We start from the raw sequence: 16868 nt of genomic DNA on the forward strand, positions 1-16868 counted from the left end.
AGCAAAGGGTACTCAGAAGGTGTGGGAGACCCAGAGCATCCTGTGCACCCTGAGGGGAGTGTGTGGACCACTCCCGCATGTGTCACACGCAACGGGGCTCCAGGGAGGACATGAGAGCGTCCTTGTGCCCCATACTTGTGTATGGAGTTGTGTGATAGTGTGGAAAATCTTCTCCCCCAGAAATGAGGTCATTCATCCATTCACTCAGTCATTTTATTAATTTACAAAATGCTGACTTTGGGCCATACTCTATTGCTTCTTTGTGGGATGCAAAAAAGGAGAACATAGCCTTGCTGCCTTTTTGGCATTTGCTATTCTGCACAGAGAGACAGATTATGCTTGCAAATTCAGAACCAAAAAAAGGACAAATCAAATAGCAGGTGAAGAGGGCTTGAAGGTTGCCCTGGCGAATGGTCTCTGGGACCTGGGTAGTCAGAAAGGGCTTTGTGGTGGTAAGGACAAGAAGAGGAAGGAATCTGATGATGGAGGTTTGGACCTGGAAGACAGGGAGAATGGAGATTCATAGAGTTTGGGGTGTCAGAAGGAGGCTTCATCTTATTTCTTGGCACCAGTGGAAGAAGTTTAAATTCTAGGTCTTAATCTACATTCTAATTTGTGGTTTCATTCATGTCAATACATTTTCACTGAGCAGCTACTGTGTGCCAGCATGTGCTGGCAACTGGGGCCAAAGACAGGCAGATCCCTCCAGGAGCTCTTTGTCTATGATGGGACAGTCAAAGACAGTTCCAGGAGAGACACAGGATGCCACCAGGCCTGGCCAGAGAAGGGAGACCAAGGAGGGCAGAGGGGATGGCAAGGTGGTTTTTCAGGGGCAAAGATGGAAATTTGTCTTGGGGATCTAGGGAATCCACTAGGCTGGGGGTTGGGCTTCCAGTTTGCTGATGAACCCATCCCCCACTTTATGGTTCAGTCCCTAAGGCCAAGAGCTCACCCTGTCTCTTTGTGCGGATGGTACCCGTGGTCCATGTGATCATTTTGGTCTCTTATCCCAGTTGTTGTTCAGTTGCTAAGTCGTGTCCGACTTTGCAGCCCCATAAACTGTAGCACACCAGGTTTCCCTACCCTTCACTATCTCCCTGAGTTTGCTCAAATTCATGCCCATTGAGTCAGTGATACCATCCAACCATCTCATCCTCTATTGTCCCCTTCTCTTGCCCTCAGTCTTTGCCAGCATCAGGGTCTTTTTCAATGAGTCAGTTCTTTGAATCAGGGGGCCAAAGTTTTGGAGCTTCGACTTCAGCACCAGTCCTTCCAATGAATACTCAGGTTTGATTTCTGTTAGGATTGACTTGTTTGATCTTGCTGTCCAAGGAACTCTCAAGAGTCTTCTTCAACACCACTGTTCGAAAGCATCAATTCTTTGGTGCTCAGCCTCCTTTATGGTCCAACTCTCACATCCATATATGACTACTGGGAAAACCATAGCTTTGACTATATGGACCTTTGTCAGCAAGGTGATATCTCTGCTTTTAGAAAGGGGGTTGAACAAGGAAAGACTCTGATTTTCCATGTTGGGCAGATTCTCTTTGCCTTGAGTTATATGGACGTCTGTAAGTTGACACCTGTTGTGCTGGAGTGAGGAAGTACAGTGTGGACCTGTCCTGCACACATAGTTCTCCATAGGCACAGCTTGAAGACTGCTGGGAGGAGATGGGCAGCTGTGAGCTGCCTCGAGGGCCTGCTTCCGGCTCACGGAGGGGGGACCATCAACACTAACATTTCTACTGAAAGTGACTCTGTCTGAGGTCACCTGGTGGGAGAGAGCACCAGGGGCCTTGGGAAGGAAACCCCTTGAGTATGGTGCTCCATTGGCACAGTGCAAAGACACGAGGCCACGTGGAGTGGCCAAGCTGGTGAGGCAGGAGCCCGTGGGGCACAGCTTCTCCTTTGGCCCTTGTTAGGGGTCTTTTCTACTCAACGAGGCCTGTTCCTGCCCAAGGTCACTGTGTTGGAGGGACAAGAGAAACAGGAAGATGGCAAAAGTAGTCCAGTGCCTTGGGATGTGGCGTAAGACCAGATGGGGATGAAAAGGCAACTGGCCTCTGTTGGTTTGGCAGCATCTCCAACCACAGGAAGTGTTTGTCCTTCCCACGTTGGGACCTTACTGGTCCATCCTCATTTCCACTCAACAAATACCTTCTGTGTAGGACCCACAGGGGCACAGAAGCAGTTTCTGTTTTAGGGAAGTCTGTCACCTATAATAGAGGGCCAATTTGGGCGAGACCCCAAATGTGCCGGAGCATCAAAGCAGGGTGAGGTCACAGCTGGTAGGAGGGGACTGGAAACAAGCTCCAGTAGTTAGCTTTCCTGAGTCGCTGCCAGGAACCACGTGCTGCCCTGAGCACCTCGCACACCTGGTCTCCTTTCATCCTTGCTTCACTGAGGGATGGATCAGCGCTTGCTTTTATAGATTGGAAAACAGGCTCAGGAGACATGAAGTGACTTGCCCAGGGGCAAAGAGCTTCAAAGTGGCCAAACAGATTAAGGTCAGAGGTCTCTGGCTCGAAAGTGCAGAGTCATGTACATTTGCTTGGCTGCCAGATGAGACAAATGAGGTCTGAGATGAATCCAGAGGGGAAGAAACTTGTTAGATGGAAAGAGGAGGAAGGTAGTTCAGGCTGAAGTTACAGCCTGAAAAGAGGTGTGGAGGCAGCCTGGTACCAGTGACATGTGGTTTGCTCAAAGGGAGTCTTTCAGGGCAAGGGAGGAAAGGAAGGTTTTGACTCATCATGGAGGGTATTGAGGGCCCGGGCCAGGGGCCAGAGGAATCCCTAGTGGAGGGAAGAGCCTCAGTGATGGAGAAAAGTAATGACAGAGAAGGCTGAGGGCTTTTTGCCACCTCCTTTTGTGTTCCTCCAACATAGTGACCTTGGGCAGGAATAGGCCTGGCTGAGCAGAGAAGACCCTTAACAAGGAAGGGTTGTTAAGAACCTTGGTTGAGGAGGAAGGAGGGCAGCTGGGAATGTGGGCTGCAGGGGAGGGAACAATGGAAGAAGTCGCCTCCCTTGTGTGGGCAGTGGAGCTTCTTGGAGAAGAGCGCCCAGAGCGCTGCTGTCTTGGGCTGAAGGTGCAGTGGGGAGACCCCAGGGCAGAGCCTAGAAGCACCCACCACCCTGGGAAGGGGAGCAAGAGGCCCGGCACGCGGCAGGTGAGCAGAGGGAGAAGGGGCTTGTGAATGATCAAGGTGAGAAAGGACCCCACTGTTGGCTGGGTTGGGGGGCATGAGGAAGGGCCAGGGTCTGGTGACAGCCACAGTCAGTTCTCGAATATTCTCCCACAGCCCCAGCTCTGGCTGTGACATGCCATGAGTCTGTGAGTTCATGTATCTTGGTCAGGGCTGAAGTCACTCTTGAGGGGGCAGGTCCCTATGTGGTGATACCTGCGTTCACAGGTCCTATGAGGCATTTGACCCATGGTGCTGGCTCTGCTCTGGGGCAAGGTCTGTGCCCTGGACCCAGACAGAAGCAGCCATGCCCACATGTCCCCATCTCTGGGGATCCCCGCCCTGCCAGACCTGTCAGCCAACCTTTTATCAGTCTGCTCATGGCTCACCTCCATGCCTTTGCCCAAGTTCTTCCAATGAGCACACATCCCTTTTTCCAGACCTGGGTCAAGGTTTGCCCACTCCAAGCAGCTTGCCTGCAGAGACCTAGCCCTTATTTTCTGCTTCGTGGCTCAGTGTCCACTACATGCTCTTTCCTTGAACTTACACAGTCTCTAGGCTTTATTTCTGTGTATGTTCATTGTACTTCCCAAAGAGATGATAAAATCACTGAGGGTAGGGATCACATCTTCTATCTTTTCTGTCTCCCTCATAATACCTAAACTTGACTCATGGAAGGCCCAGGACTCATGGAATGTCAGATGAATGGGAATTCCCTTCCACCCACATGTAGGTCTTGCACCTCTAGGAATGTAACCCTAAGACATACCCAGAGGACACAGTAAGATGCAGATGGGGAGCAGGCCAGGCAGGAGCCGAGGCATGCCACCATTGTGATGTTTCTCTGGAATGATGCTCAGTGGGGAGGGACCTTGTTGATGATCCAAACTTCTTCCTCCACCGACTGGTAAACAGCAGTCTCAGGTGGAGGCATATTTGCCCCCAGGGGCACAGAGCTGAGCTGAGACTCCAAGGCACACCATGAACACCAGCAACAACTCCCTCTGCTCAAACCCAATTTCCCAGGTCTCAGGGCCTTGGCTTCTCAGCAGCATCCCCATGCTTCTCTCTGACACAAACCTTTTACTTCTCTGGCCAGTTTTTCTCTGGCTAATCTTTAAATAATTAGCAGTCTAATGATTAGGATTGGGATGCAGTCCTTGGAGTTTTCTCTTTTCTCCCTCCATCCTCTCTCCCCAGGCAGACTCATCCCACATCTGGAATGGCCATCTGACTCCCACTTGACTCTGGTTCAGAATTCTCTGCAGAGTTTTCGATCCATTCATCTGCTGCCCCTCTGGCATCTCCTGAGTATCCAAAGTGACACTTCTGAAGACTTCTGAAGTCTTCCCTCAGCATTCTTCCAAACCCTTCCTCCCTGCCCTGTGGTCCCTACTCAGCATGTGAACCACTGTCTGGGCCAGTGCACAGTCCAGAAATGGAGACAATTTTCCTCCCCTCTTGTGCATAATCTGTAGGTTTGACTTCCTGAGCATCTCTACATCCCCACCACCATCAGCCTGCTTCAGACCTCCTCCACCTCCTGCCCAAAGGCTGACAGTCTCCTGTCTGGGCTTCCTATAGTCCCTAGTCCACTCAGCCATCAGTCCTCTTTTAAAAACATTAGGTAGGTCCTGTCACTTTCCCATTTTGATCCTTCATTGGCTCCTGGTCTCTCTTGGGATAAAGGCCCAGGTATGACTGAGACCTATGAGGTTTGAATAGCCCCTCCTACCTCCCCTGGCTCCATCTCCCTTCTCTCCGCATTGCAGTCACCCTGGCTTTTCCCAGGATCCTGCTAATCATAGAGTCTTGAAATGAGCCCAGAAAAGATCCCTTGCCCACATATTTCCATATTCTTATCTTACATGCATTTGTAAAATGAATTCATGTTTCCCTCTCTAGCTGCCTAGAATCTAAGCTCCATGAGGTCAAAGGCCTCCCAGGGCACACAGAAGTAGCTCAGGAAGCATGTGTTGGCTCTTAGGTCTATCTCAGGGGTGATGTGCCTGGGTTCCGGTCATCGAGCTATGGGCAGATGTGTGCCATCCTGTGCTGGGTAAGGTGTGAGCACCTGGGCTGGCACTGGGGGGAGTGGGCTGGGAGACAGGGGATGTGGAGAGGGCTTGGAGTACAAGATCCAGGGAGGTGATGGTCACAGGGAAAAAGGCCTGCTGACTAAGGGACTTGGCTTTGGATTTGGGGAAGAATTGCTTTGTTTCCTGGCAATATGTGATGGGAGGAAGGAGAATCCTTTTGATCATAAGGTGAGCAGTTCTTGTTTTCTCTTTAAATCGTTAACACACACTGGAGACTCATGAGGTGATTTAGAGTCCAGAATTAATGAAACTCAGCAATGAATGATACATTGGGGCTGAGGAGATAAAGTTTTTAAGAGTAATTCTTGGGTCTGTCTGCAACCACTGTTGCCATTTGCTGTAGGAATGCAAATGAATGTAGGAAAATCATATGTTCAGTTCTCAGTTTCTTGAGTTTGAGGTCCTATAAAACATCATAGTGGAGATACTGAGTCAATGAATCTATGAGTTCATGGGATTTGAAGGATGGAAGAGAGGACTGGCTGGGAATTGAAATGTGGGAGTTACCAATGCATAGATTTTAAATGAAGCCACGAGTTGGAGAGGGGGTGTACATGAGATCACCTTAGGAGACAGGGAAAGAGACAGAGTAGGGTCCAGGCCAGCATCCTGAGAAGCCGGCAAAGAAAGGTGGAAAACAACAGCTGGAGAGAAGAAACCGAGAAACTAGAAGCATGGGGCTCATTTTCTGAGAAGAGGGGTAGCAGTCAGGGAAGGAACAAACTGGAGAGAACCAAAGCAAGGCAGTGCTGTGTCTAGGGTTTTGAGGACAGGCCTTTGGGGCAGAAGAATCAGTATTAAAAACCGGGCCTCATCTGTATTCTGTGTGATCTTGGGCAGATTTCTAAACCTTTCTGTGGTTTATCAGAGTCTGTTTTCAGATATGTTACAGTATGAAAATGGACAAGGCTTAGAATGGAGAAAATCAGGAATTTGAATATTCCTTTTTCTCAGGCTTTCTGTTTGGGTTATAACCAATGATGAAACCCTCCAGTTATAAACAAGGTCCTTCTAGAACCAGAAATAAGAACAGGCTCACCTGCCTCTGTCAACAGTGCCCTGAAGAGAGGCACACAGGTGCTCCCCGGAAAACAGAGTTTGCGGTGACAAAGCTCCTCAGAACTAAGCCTGATCCAGGCCTGTCTGTCCTGGTGGCTGGAACTCAGCACCAATCTGCCCAGCAGGCCCCCTGCATTAGTGCCCTGGGACAGAAGGGACCCCACCCATGCCCAGGCCACTCGCACAGCCCTCACCCCAGGTGATGCTCATCAAAGGTAAACAGGGAGCCAGCCAAGCAGACACACTCAAGCATCATCATCATTACCGAAGCTATTAACACTGCACACAGTGTGTGTGGGGGTGGCTGATGGCCAGCCCCACAGCAAGCTGGTGATGCCAGACTGCAGCCATCCCCTGTCCCACAGCCAAAGGCCCAGAGGCCCCTCCTGGATCAGCAGCGTGGATCAAAGACATTGACAGCCGGTAAGCTGCCCTGATTTCGGTGGTAGACAGGCTCTTTTCCTCCTCTGGCTCCGTGGTCTGGGAGACGCCCTCCTGGCTGGAGGTCTGCTCTCTGAACACAGGCCAGGGAGGCATGTGGGGTCAGGCCATGATGGCTGAGGCTGCGGGAGCCAGGAGCCTCCCAGCGTGGCCTTCAAGCATGTGAGATTCCCAGGAAAGACCAGGAGACTTTGGTTATACCCTTTGGATTTGAAGGACAGATCATAACTCTCCAAGGATGCACAAAGGATCAAATAAGAGAAAGCTTAGCCACATAGCACAGTTCTATGTGTCCGCCCCACCCCACCCCACAGTGGGCAGGGTATTCTCACCACCACTTCTCTCCCCGAGGGCATTCCCCGGCCCCTGCCCCAGGGACCTCGGCTCTAGAAGCTACAGAGAAGAGCTTCTCCTGTGTTCTAGTGCCTACTGGCTATGCTGGCCAGCCTGTCTCCACAGAAGGCCCCTTCCCAGAAAGTTCAGAGGTGTGGCCCCTGGGTTTTAGTTGATATCTGCTAGTGCGAGGTCTGTGCCAAGTCTCTGTGACTTGAACTTGGCCATTCCTGGGCTGCAGTAGACAGGGCGAGTGCCCTGGGTTCTACCCTGAGTAGCTGAGCAACTGGGCAAGTTCCTAATCCTCTTTGGGTTTTCATTTCTCATCGGTAAAACTGGCCTAAAATCTCCATTGCTGCAAGTGTTCCGGGGTGACTCAGCCCTGCAAGATGAGTGGGAAAGAGCCCTGGACTTGAAACAGGGACTACAAGACCTAGGTCACAGTCAGAGACCGGCCCTGCTGCTTTCTTTGCCTCACTCTTCACTGTACAATGGGGGTGGAAGGGACTGACGAGATGGCTGCTAAGGTTCAGGTGCCCTCTGACCAGTTCTGACCTAATCCCTGCTGCGTTCCTGCCTCTGGGTGGGATCCTCCCTGGGAGGGGAAAGTATGTCACCAGCAGAGATGGAGCAGGGCATCCTTCTTTGGTCTGCTGGTCCTCCTGAGAGGGAGCCACAGAGGACAGCATCTCCCCTACAGGTTAGTGGGTGCCCCAGGCCTGGACTGTGAGGCAGTCAGCCTGGGTGGTCTGCTCAGACTCAGTGCCCAGAAGCGAATGGTCACATTGCCAGACTCTCCCGCTAAACTGGGTACATGGGCCAGGGGCTGCCCTCCACCAACGCACCATCAAGAACCTTCCTGGGCTTCAGTGGGCTCATCTCTCAGTCATGCCAAGAAGAAACTAACAGACATGGAGGTAGAAGCCTTGGGTCAGAACCTCCTGTTTACAACTTACTGGTTGGGTGACTTCAGTCGTGGCTTTTAACCCCCATGGATATAGCTGGTATTAAACAAGATAACATTCATTTATGAGTTGGATTAGAAGATGCCTGGCACCTAGTAGGTGCTTAGCAAATGCTGTTCAAGTCTTCACCTGGGTGTAGGTGCATAAGGTGTACAGATGGGGAAAGGCATTGATGATGCCCCATGCCCAGCCCTGCTTGGTAGGGCAAAGGTGTGGGGGAGGGGGGGAAGAGGTTTGGGAGCAGTCCTGGCTGATCATTTCAGGCTGCAGATTGCCCCATCGGCTCACTCAGTGTTGTGGGAGTACTACGATCTTCCATGTGCTGGGAGGCGTAGAGGTTGGGAAGCAATGGGGGGCCTGGGGAGGCTCAGCATCTGGAGATGGTGCGTGAGAGAGGGGAGAGAGGGACAACAAGTGTGTGACTTGAGGATGTCAGAGTTCATGCTGGGGATGCCTCACGCTCCCCATCTGTAAATGCTAGTCAGATGACTCCCTTCTCTGTGCAAAGGGCTGTGTGGGAGGGGGTGCTCTGTATGCCTGAAGGAGGCAGCTCGTCTCACCGCTTCCCCAGTTGCCATGCTCCTCTTCTTTGTATGGCAAGTAAGAATGGAATTCATGCCATCAATTTCACAGGTCAGGAAACCAGGAAGAGGAAAGGCCTGCTGGTGAACTGTAGCCCACACAGCCTGCGACTCAAGGACTGGGCGTCTCCAGACACCGGGATCTGGCCCTGTCCCATTGACTCCCTGACCTCGGGGGGAAATCCCAGAGTTTTTATCCAATCTGTTCACGTGGGTTTCCTCTCTGGAGGGGCTTGCAGGTCAGTCTGACTGTCAGCATCCATAGCCTGTTCTGGCATCAAGCCGCATCCCCTGGACCTTTGGTTCATCCAGATCAGCAGAGATGAAGCTTCTTCATTCCTCAGTGCTGGGTACTGGGCAGGCCTAGCTCCACTAGAATCCATCATTGGACTTGATGCCCAAGTTCCTGTCTAATTTAGAATGTCTGAGGATAAAGCCAAGGCCAGGGTATTTTTCTTTCTTTCTTTTTTTGGCTGCTCAGCATGCGGGATCTTACTTCCCTGTCTGGGGATGGAACCCACTCTCCCTGCGTTGGAAGCATGGGATCTTAACCACTGGCCAAGCAGGGAAGTCCCCCACAGGTATTTTTCTTAAAAGCTTTCCAGGTGATTCCATTGTGCAGCCAGGCTTGAGAACCACAAGGTGGGAGAATAATGGTATGACCTAGGGGAAGACCATGGGCTGAGTGCCTCAATATTGCTTCTCCATTATTTTTCCCATCCTGCTACATGGTATTGGAATATCATGCCTCTCTCTCCTCAGTGTTCTATTCTAAAACAGAATGTGTATTCCCTTCATCTTTTCTATTCTGCACTATTGAGCTGATCTTTTTATAGCAGTCTTGGTTTCTTTCCTTTTTATTATTTCATTCATTCATGCATTTGTCCAACACTGAATGAATACCTGCTACAACAGGCAACGTGCCAGCGGCTGGGGACATAGCAAAGGACAAAGAGGTCAGGTCTCATGAAGTGAAGTGTGCATTCTACTGGGATTTATCCTCTTGTTCTTTCTCTTTTTATTAATAAGGCTGTGATACTTGAAAATCATGTTTTTTTCCTAGACCTCCATTCATTTTGTCTCTTACTGATTCACTTCTTAACTAAACTCTTATCTTTAGTATATTGACTGTAAGAAAATCCTCTGCCCCAGGCAAACTAAATCTGCTCAGTCACTCACACTGGACAGTGTTTTACCGGTGTGTGTGTACACATAGGCTTGTGTTTTGTATCCACAGGAACACGCATCTGGGTAACATTCAGGTCTGGAGATGCCTAATCCAAGCCTCCTTTTACTTCTGTGACCATGAAGGGCTAGGAGAACATAGATTTGGTTAGACAAGCTGTCACTTTGCCCTTGGAGAATATCCAACCAATGAATGAAGATTTGTTGAAGGCCTTGTACGTGCAAGACATCAAGCTAGGTGCTCTGCAGGGAGGGGTTCCAGGAATGCTAAGACGGCAGGAAGAGAACGCCCCAACCTCTCCCTCAGGAAACCCACCAGGATCGTGGGGCTATTTCCATGCAGGGCTGAGTGACACAAGGCTGTCATGGTGAAGGCCAGCAGGTGCTTCAGAAAAGCCAAAACTTGGGGCAGACACTTCTCAGGGCCTGATTGTCATCTGTGCAGATTATTCTGAAACGGACACTCCTGGTTCCACCCCTCCCACAGTTCTGGCGTCTACCCTTCCTCTTCCAGCTGTGGGCCTTCTTTAGAATAGGCCCCAATGGGTGCTTGTCCTAAATAACAGGCACACACTTCAACCTCATTGCCAGAGCGCGCCTAGGAGTGGAAGACTAGATTTTCCTTTGTTCAAAGAAGAGGATAATTTTATTTACTCCTTGCTCACAACCGTCTAAAAGCTTGGTTTGTACTTTCCTCCCAAGGCCCAGATCTAATCACAAGGATGGTGGGCTTCACAGGTGGCGCTAGTGGTAAAGAACCCACCTGCCAGTGAAGGAGAGGTAACAGAGATGGGTTCGATCCCAGGGCCAGGAAGATCCTCTGGAGAAGAAAACGGCAACCTAGCACAGGATTCTTGCCTGGAGAATCCCCCGGTCAGAGGAGCCTGGCGGGCTACAGTCCATGGGGTCCCAGAGTTCCACGTGACTGAGCGACTGGCTCACTTTCCACCATGGCTTCTAGCTCCTGGCACATGGGAATTTGGGGTGGCTGGATCCTTCCCCAGAGGGAAAAACAAATCAGCTTTCTTTTTTGTGAAGTCTAGGGACTTCTTTGTGGATCTGATCAACTACTCTCTGAGGTAGTGGTTTTCTTTCTTTCCTTTTTACTGTGATCCATGTTTAGAAACACATATTGTAATATTATAGCATCAGGTTTAGATGAAATTAAAGTTTCTTAGAACATTACTTATCCTTACTATATACAATGCACTCCATTACATTATATCCTTTTCAGTTTTTTTTTAATGGGATTACTATCCACCAAATAAAATTCTTAGGATAATAATAGATTGTAACCCTCCAGTTTGAAAAGTACTCTTCTGAGGCCCCTTTAATCCACACAGGCCCTGTGGCCGAGGCTTGGTCTAGCGCCCCCTTGTGGATTTTTAGACAACAGCAAAGTGAAAGTGAAAGTTCCTCAGTCCTGCCAGACTCTTTCTCGGCCCCATGGACTACACAGTCCATGGAATTCTCCAGGCCAGAATACTGGAGTGGGTATCCTTTCTCTTCTCCAAGTGATCTTCCCAACCTAGGGATCGAACCCAGGTCTCCCGCATTACAGGTGGATTCTTTACCAACTGAGCCACAAGGGAAGCCCTTAGCTTTCTCAGCACCAAGAACTAACAGCAAGCACAGCTTTTTCAGTCACCAAAATGCCTTCTGACCAAGGCATGGACTGCCATCCCTGAAAGACTTGAATTCCTAGGGCCGTGCCTTTCCCTAAAGGAACATCTGCTGAATGTTGCTAAAATCTGAAATGGAGCACCTTCCAGTCCCTAGGACATGTCCTCATAGGATATTTTAGTAGCAAAAATCAGAGAACAAGTTAATAAACTTTGGGAGTTTGGCAAGTCCTTTTCCCCTTGATTTCGCAGCTGCTAACAGATCACAAAGGTCATTGGTGCTAATTAGACTAAGCCGTGTGAAGAGCACACCACAGAGGGGGACAGGGGTACCCGGGAAATGTTATTCCCCCACTACCACGCAGCTGATGAGAGTTCCTTGATGCACTGACAGGACTCAAAGATTTTTTTTTTATCTAAGAGGTAATTCAGTATACAAAAATGCTTCACAAAGGTTCAAGATGGTTTTAAATCACTTCTCAGTTTTCCTAAATGGGAAAGGGGTGAGAGATCGGTGCGTATGTCACTCCGGTTGGGCCATAATGGTCCTGCAGAGAAGCAGTAAGCGATGGAAGGGGATGCATGGATTCCGGGCTGTTTCTGTCCATTGCTCATCATGCTTGCCACTCCACCTGCAACTGACCTAAGCGTGAGTGAGGACCTATGAACACTCATGCAGCCCAAGCAAGTTGAGGGATGCTCCTCAAAGCTGCTAGTGGCCTGGAGCTGACTCCTGGACTCCTAACATCATCATAGAATGGGAGCTTTGGGTCTCTCATTGAGCTTATGGGCAAATTGGTGAAGACAACGAATGTCATGGACTTCCCTGGGCAGTCCAGTGGCTGAGACTCCATGCTTCCACTGCAGAGAATGTGGGTTTGATCCCTGGTCAGGGAACCAAGATGCCCTATGCTGGGCGATGAGGCCAAAAAGTGGGAACTTATGTACACCCGTGGCGGATTCATGTTGATGTATGACAAAACCAATACAGTATTGTAAAGTTAAAAAAAAAAAAGAATAAAACAGAGAACAAGGGACAGATGCTCAGAAGTATCTATGCTCAAATGACCCCTGCAGACTCATATTGGGTTTACTACTTCTTCCTTCTCTGCCTTGTGTGCCACCCTCTGCCAGGCTCCAGGGCCAGTGGATGGCCAGCTGGTCAAGTTAAATAAGTGCCTCCACACCCCTGGTGTGACCTGAGACCTTCGTGTCACCCTGAGGCTGAGCCTTTGGCATAGCTAAACCTGTGGTCACCCACAAGCCACGTTATTCTGAGCAGGTGAGGAAGGAAGACATCTTAATATCTGGAAGTCAGAAACAAAGGGGCCACTCACTTGGTCTTCACTTTATACTTAAGACAATCCAACTATGATTTTATGCAATTGAGGAAAATGTCAGCAGATCAAGACTTGAGGCTGGATGATAGAAACCAGCTCCAGTCTCCTGGTTAGATCTCAGGAGCCAGGCTCTCAGCCTTGGTGCTGTTAGGGTGGCCATAATGCGAGGATGATTTAAATACATCTGTTTTATTAACCATGGGCCATCATTCCTTGATACTTGCGGGAAAAAATTTCAGCTTCACCCTCAAGACTCCTTTGTCACCCATGCTTTAAATTTCAGCTCCATCTGCTCAGCCTAGACCCAGCCCAGTATTCTGGCTTTGTTTGCCCAAAGGAAGCTTCTGGTTCTATCCAATGAGCTCCATGGCTCATCTCTTGGCTTACATCTGTCACTTCAACATGCAGCCAGCAAGTGTGTGGCAGGCACTTCAGCCCAACACTCCTGACCACCCATGGCTTTGGGGGTTGGGGGTCTGAGAAAATCTCTGCACCAGCCAAACTAGGGAGCCCGTCGGTGCTCCTGAGACACTGTGGGAACACATCGCACACTCAAAGCCCTCACGTTTGGAGGTGGCTGTTTGGTTTGCAGATGTTACAAGGTACTTTCAGTCCTCTCAAGGCTTTCATTTCCAGAACTCACAGCAGAAAAACTGGGGCTAACCTAAGGGATGACCCCAAGCTCTGACCCAGGATTCTAGCCCAGCACCTTCCATTTCCAGTGCCTGGACACGAGCAATTTCTGGGCCCTCACCATCCTGGAAGGCCACTCGAAGGGGGCTATGCCCTGGTCTTCTGGTGCCTTTGCCTAGAATGTGCCACCCATCTTTGACCCATCTACCTTGAGAAGTCTTCTGCCTAAATGTTAATATTTATCATTTACAGCTGGCCACGGCCCCTCTCAAAGGTGAAGACAATAAAATTTATGACTGGCGCTCTATCAGACAACAGAGGAGCATAAAAGCCGCAGGAAGAGTGAGAGCCCATTAGTCTGCAGACATCTGGAAGGTTCCGGCATGGGGCTGCTGCCCTGCGCTTTCCTCCTGGGGCTGCTACTGCTTCTGGGGCAAGGTAAGTCCACTTTTTGCTCATCGGGCAACGAATGGCTTGGCCCTGCAGGTGTCCCACGTTGCTTCGCTTGGAGCTTGGGAGAGGAGCAGGCAGGTTGCAAAGCAGAGATTTGAGTGCCTACAGCTGTGGGGAAGAGGCGGGTCTTGAAACAGGTGAGAAGGTGCAGGCGGGCTGCAGCCCTGTGGTGGGGAAGCAAGCAGTGGGGGTAGGGCCCTGGCTGCTCCTCTGTGCTGTCTGGTCTTGGGCAAGTTCTACCTCCTTGGACCTTGATTCTTAACATGGAGATATTAATACCTCTGCTACCACTAATGGTAAGCCCATTAGTATGATCGCGTGGGCTATGCTTGTTTTTTTGGCTGAAAGGGGAGAGGGAGGCAGATTTGATGGCCTCATGCTTTTTAGGGATACTGGCCTTGATTGAAATGAGAGGTCGCCCAGCCAGGGCTCGGACTCCTCAGAGCTAATGGTTAGAAGACTGGGCCTCTGCCCCTCTTCTCCTGGCCCCTGGCTCTTCCTTTCTCCCTTTGTTTAGAAAGGCAGAATCTCTTAAATCTGAAGTAGACCTTAAAGATGACTTTTTTACTCTCTCCAAATGAGAGGCCTGGGCCCAGAGTGGGAAAGCCCTGGAGGCCCCTGATAGAGAGGAGGAGATGGGGACAGAGGCCAGGGCCCACTGGCATCCAAGCCCTGCTTCTGCTAATTACCTAGGATATGTGGCCGCTTTCTCAGAGTCTCTGGGGTGGGAGGTAGCTGTGGTGGTGGAAGATGGTACCTGCTCAGCTCCCTGTATGGGAAGACTGCATTTTCCTGACTATTCCTGAGGCTTGCTGCTGCTGCTGCTAAGTCGTGTCCGACTCTGTTACCCCATAGACGGAAGCCCACCAGGCTCCCCTGTCCCTGGTATTCTCCAGGCAAGAATATTGGAGTGGGTTGCCATTTCCTTCTCCAATGCATGAAAGTGAAAAGTGAAAGGGAAGTCGCTAAGTCGTGTCCGACTCTTCGTGACCCCATGGACTGTAGCCTACCAGGCTCCTCTGTCCATGGGATTTTCCAGGCAAGAGTACTGGAGTGGGGTGCCATCGCCTTCTCCGTCCTGAGGCCTAGGAATCTTTATTGACCATTTGAATTCCTCTTTTGTGAAGTGCCTATTCTTGTGTGTTTCCCATCTTTTTCCCAAAGGTTTGTCCTTTTTCCTACTTTATTTTGTTTTAGTTTTTAATATACACTGTGCACTTGCTGTTCATTTGGTATAACCAAAAATATCTTCTGTTCTGGGCGCTTGTTTTTCCAGTCTCTTTATAGAGACTTTAAGAGAGCAAAATTCTAAATTTAGGGGGAAGTAAATTCACCAGGAAACCCCAGAGGAAGACCACCCAAATGAGAACAACTGGAGGCATTTATTCTGAGGTTGCTTCCCAGGTGGCACAGTGGTAAAGAATCTGCCTGCCAATGCAGGAGACGCCGAGAGACCCGGGTTCCATCCCTGGGTTGGGAAGATCCCCTGGAGAAGGAAATGGCAGCCCACTCCAGTATTCTTACCTGTAAAATCCCCTGGACAGAGAAGCCTGGCAGGATAATGTCCTTGGGGTCACAAAGAGTCAGGCACGACTGAGCACATCAGTGTGTTACTCCAAAGTTGCTATGGCCAGGAGGCAGCTGCTATCATTTGTGTTGGGCAGAGATGCCTTCAAGACAGGCAGAGGAGTGGGAAAGCTTGATGACCAAAAAGGAGAAGGTTTCAGGGGTGCTCTGATTGGCAGCAGTTGCCAGAGGGAAAGTAGCTGCAGGTGGCTAACTGGAAGGCAGGCCCTAGGAAACATACTCGGCTTCTCTGGTCCGTCCTGTGTTGGGAGCAGAGACAAAAGTAGGGGTATTGGAGACGTGGACCAGGTCCTGACTGTGCTAGGCTGTTTGCTGTGGGAGTGCTGGTGGGGCTTCCTTGCCTGTCTACTGCAGACGTGTGGGTCAAAGGTGTATTGTCAACTATGGCCTGGCTATTGTCTGTTTGTATATTACCTGTCCATTTCTACAGTTTCTAAATCTTTTCTGGTTTGTGCTTTTGGTGCTGTCTTTAAGAACTTCTCTCTGGTCTCTGGGTCAAGAGGATATTATCCTGTATTTCCTTCTAAAAGTTTTATAAATTTGCTTTTTCCCATGGATGTTTTTAAAGACATCCAGGATTGATTTTTGTGACTAATGTAAGAGCAGAACCATCCCCCTCCTTTTTTTTTTCCTAAATCATACAGATGTGTCTGACTCTGACTCTCTTTAACCCCGTGGGCTGTACAGTTCATGGAATTCCCCAGGCCAGAATACTGGAGTGGGTAGACATTCCCTTCTCCAGGGGATCTTCCTGACCCAGGAATTGAACCGGAGTCTCCTACCTTGCAGGCGGATTCTTTACCAGCTGAGCTATCAGGGAAGCCCCAGTGGTTTTTTTTCTCTCACACAATGTCTGATTGTCTCAGCACCATTGAACTGTTGGTTGCTTCCTCAGCTCTGTTCACATATAAAGGATTCACAAGTGCCTGCATCTGTTTGAAATCTGTTTTGCTTTACTGGCTGCTTTCCCTATTTTTGTGCCAGGAGCACATTATCTTAATTCTATAGGTTTATAGTGAGCTTTATTATTGGGAAAAACAAGTCTATTTTATCTTCTTCTTTAGAAGTGACTTGGCTTTGAACTTTCATATAAATTTTACTATTTGTCAATTTCTACCCCCCCAAAAAACCTGTCAGACTTTTGATAGAAATTGCTTTGAATTCTATGAATTAAGTTTGGGGGAAAATAAATATCTTTACAATATTGAGTCTTCTTTAATGTCACTCAGTGCTTCATAGTTTTCTCTGAGGTCTTGCATATGTCTTATTCATTTTTTTCTTAGTTATATGATTCTTTTGGTGTAGGATAAATGGAATGTTGAATTATCATTTTGAAAATGTTATTGATATATAGAAATAAATTTTTATTTTGTACCCAATTAAACT

At 49.3% G+C, this 16868-nt stretch overlaps 1 protein-coding gene across 1 annotated transcript in view; it reads left to right on the forward strand.

Annotated features, from left to right (window-relative positions):
* Positions 1-13825: 13825 nt before the first annotated feature.
* PLB1 (phospholipase B1) overlaps positions 13826-16868 on the forward strand; it is a 121294-nt gene continuing 118251 nt past the window's right edge. The window contains exon 1 of the mRNA XM_068966712.1: positions 13826-13880. Coding sequence (XP_068822813.1) covers positions 13826-13880 — 55 coding nt within the window. The remainder of the gene's footprint in view (positions 13881-16868) is intronic.

This window comes from Capricornis sumatraensis, chromosome 1 (assembly GCF_032405125.1).
Source record: "Capricornis sumatraensis isolate serow.1 chromosome 1, serow.2, whole genome shotgun sequence".
NCBI classification, from domain to species: domain Eukaryota; kingdom Metazoa; phylum Chordata; class Mammalia; order Artiodactyla; family Bovidae; genus Capricornis; species Capricornis sumatraensis.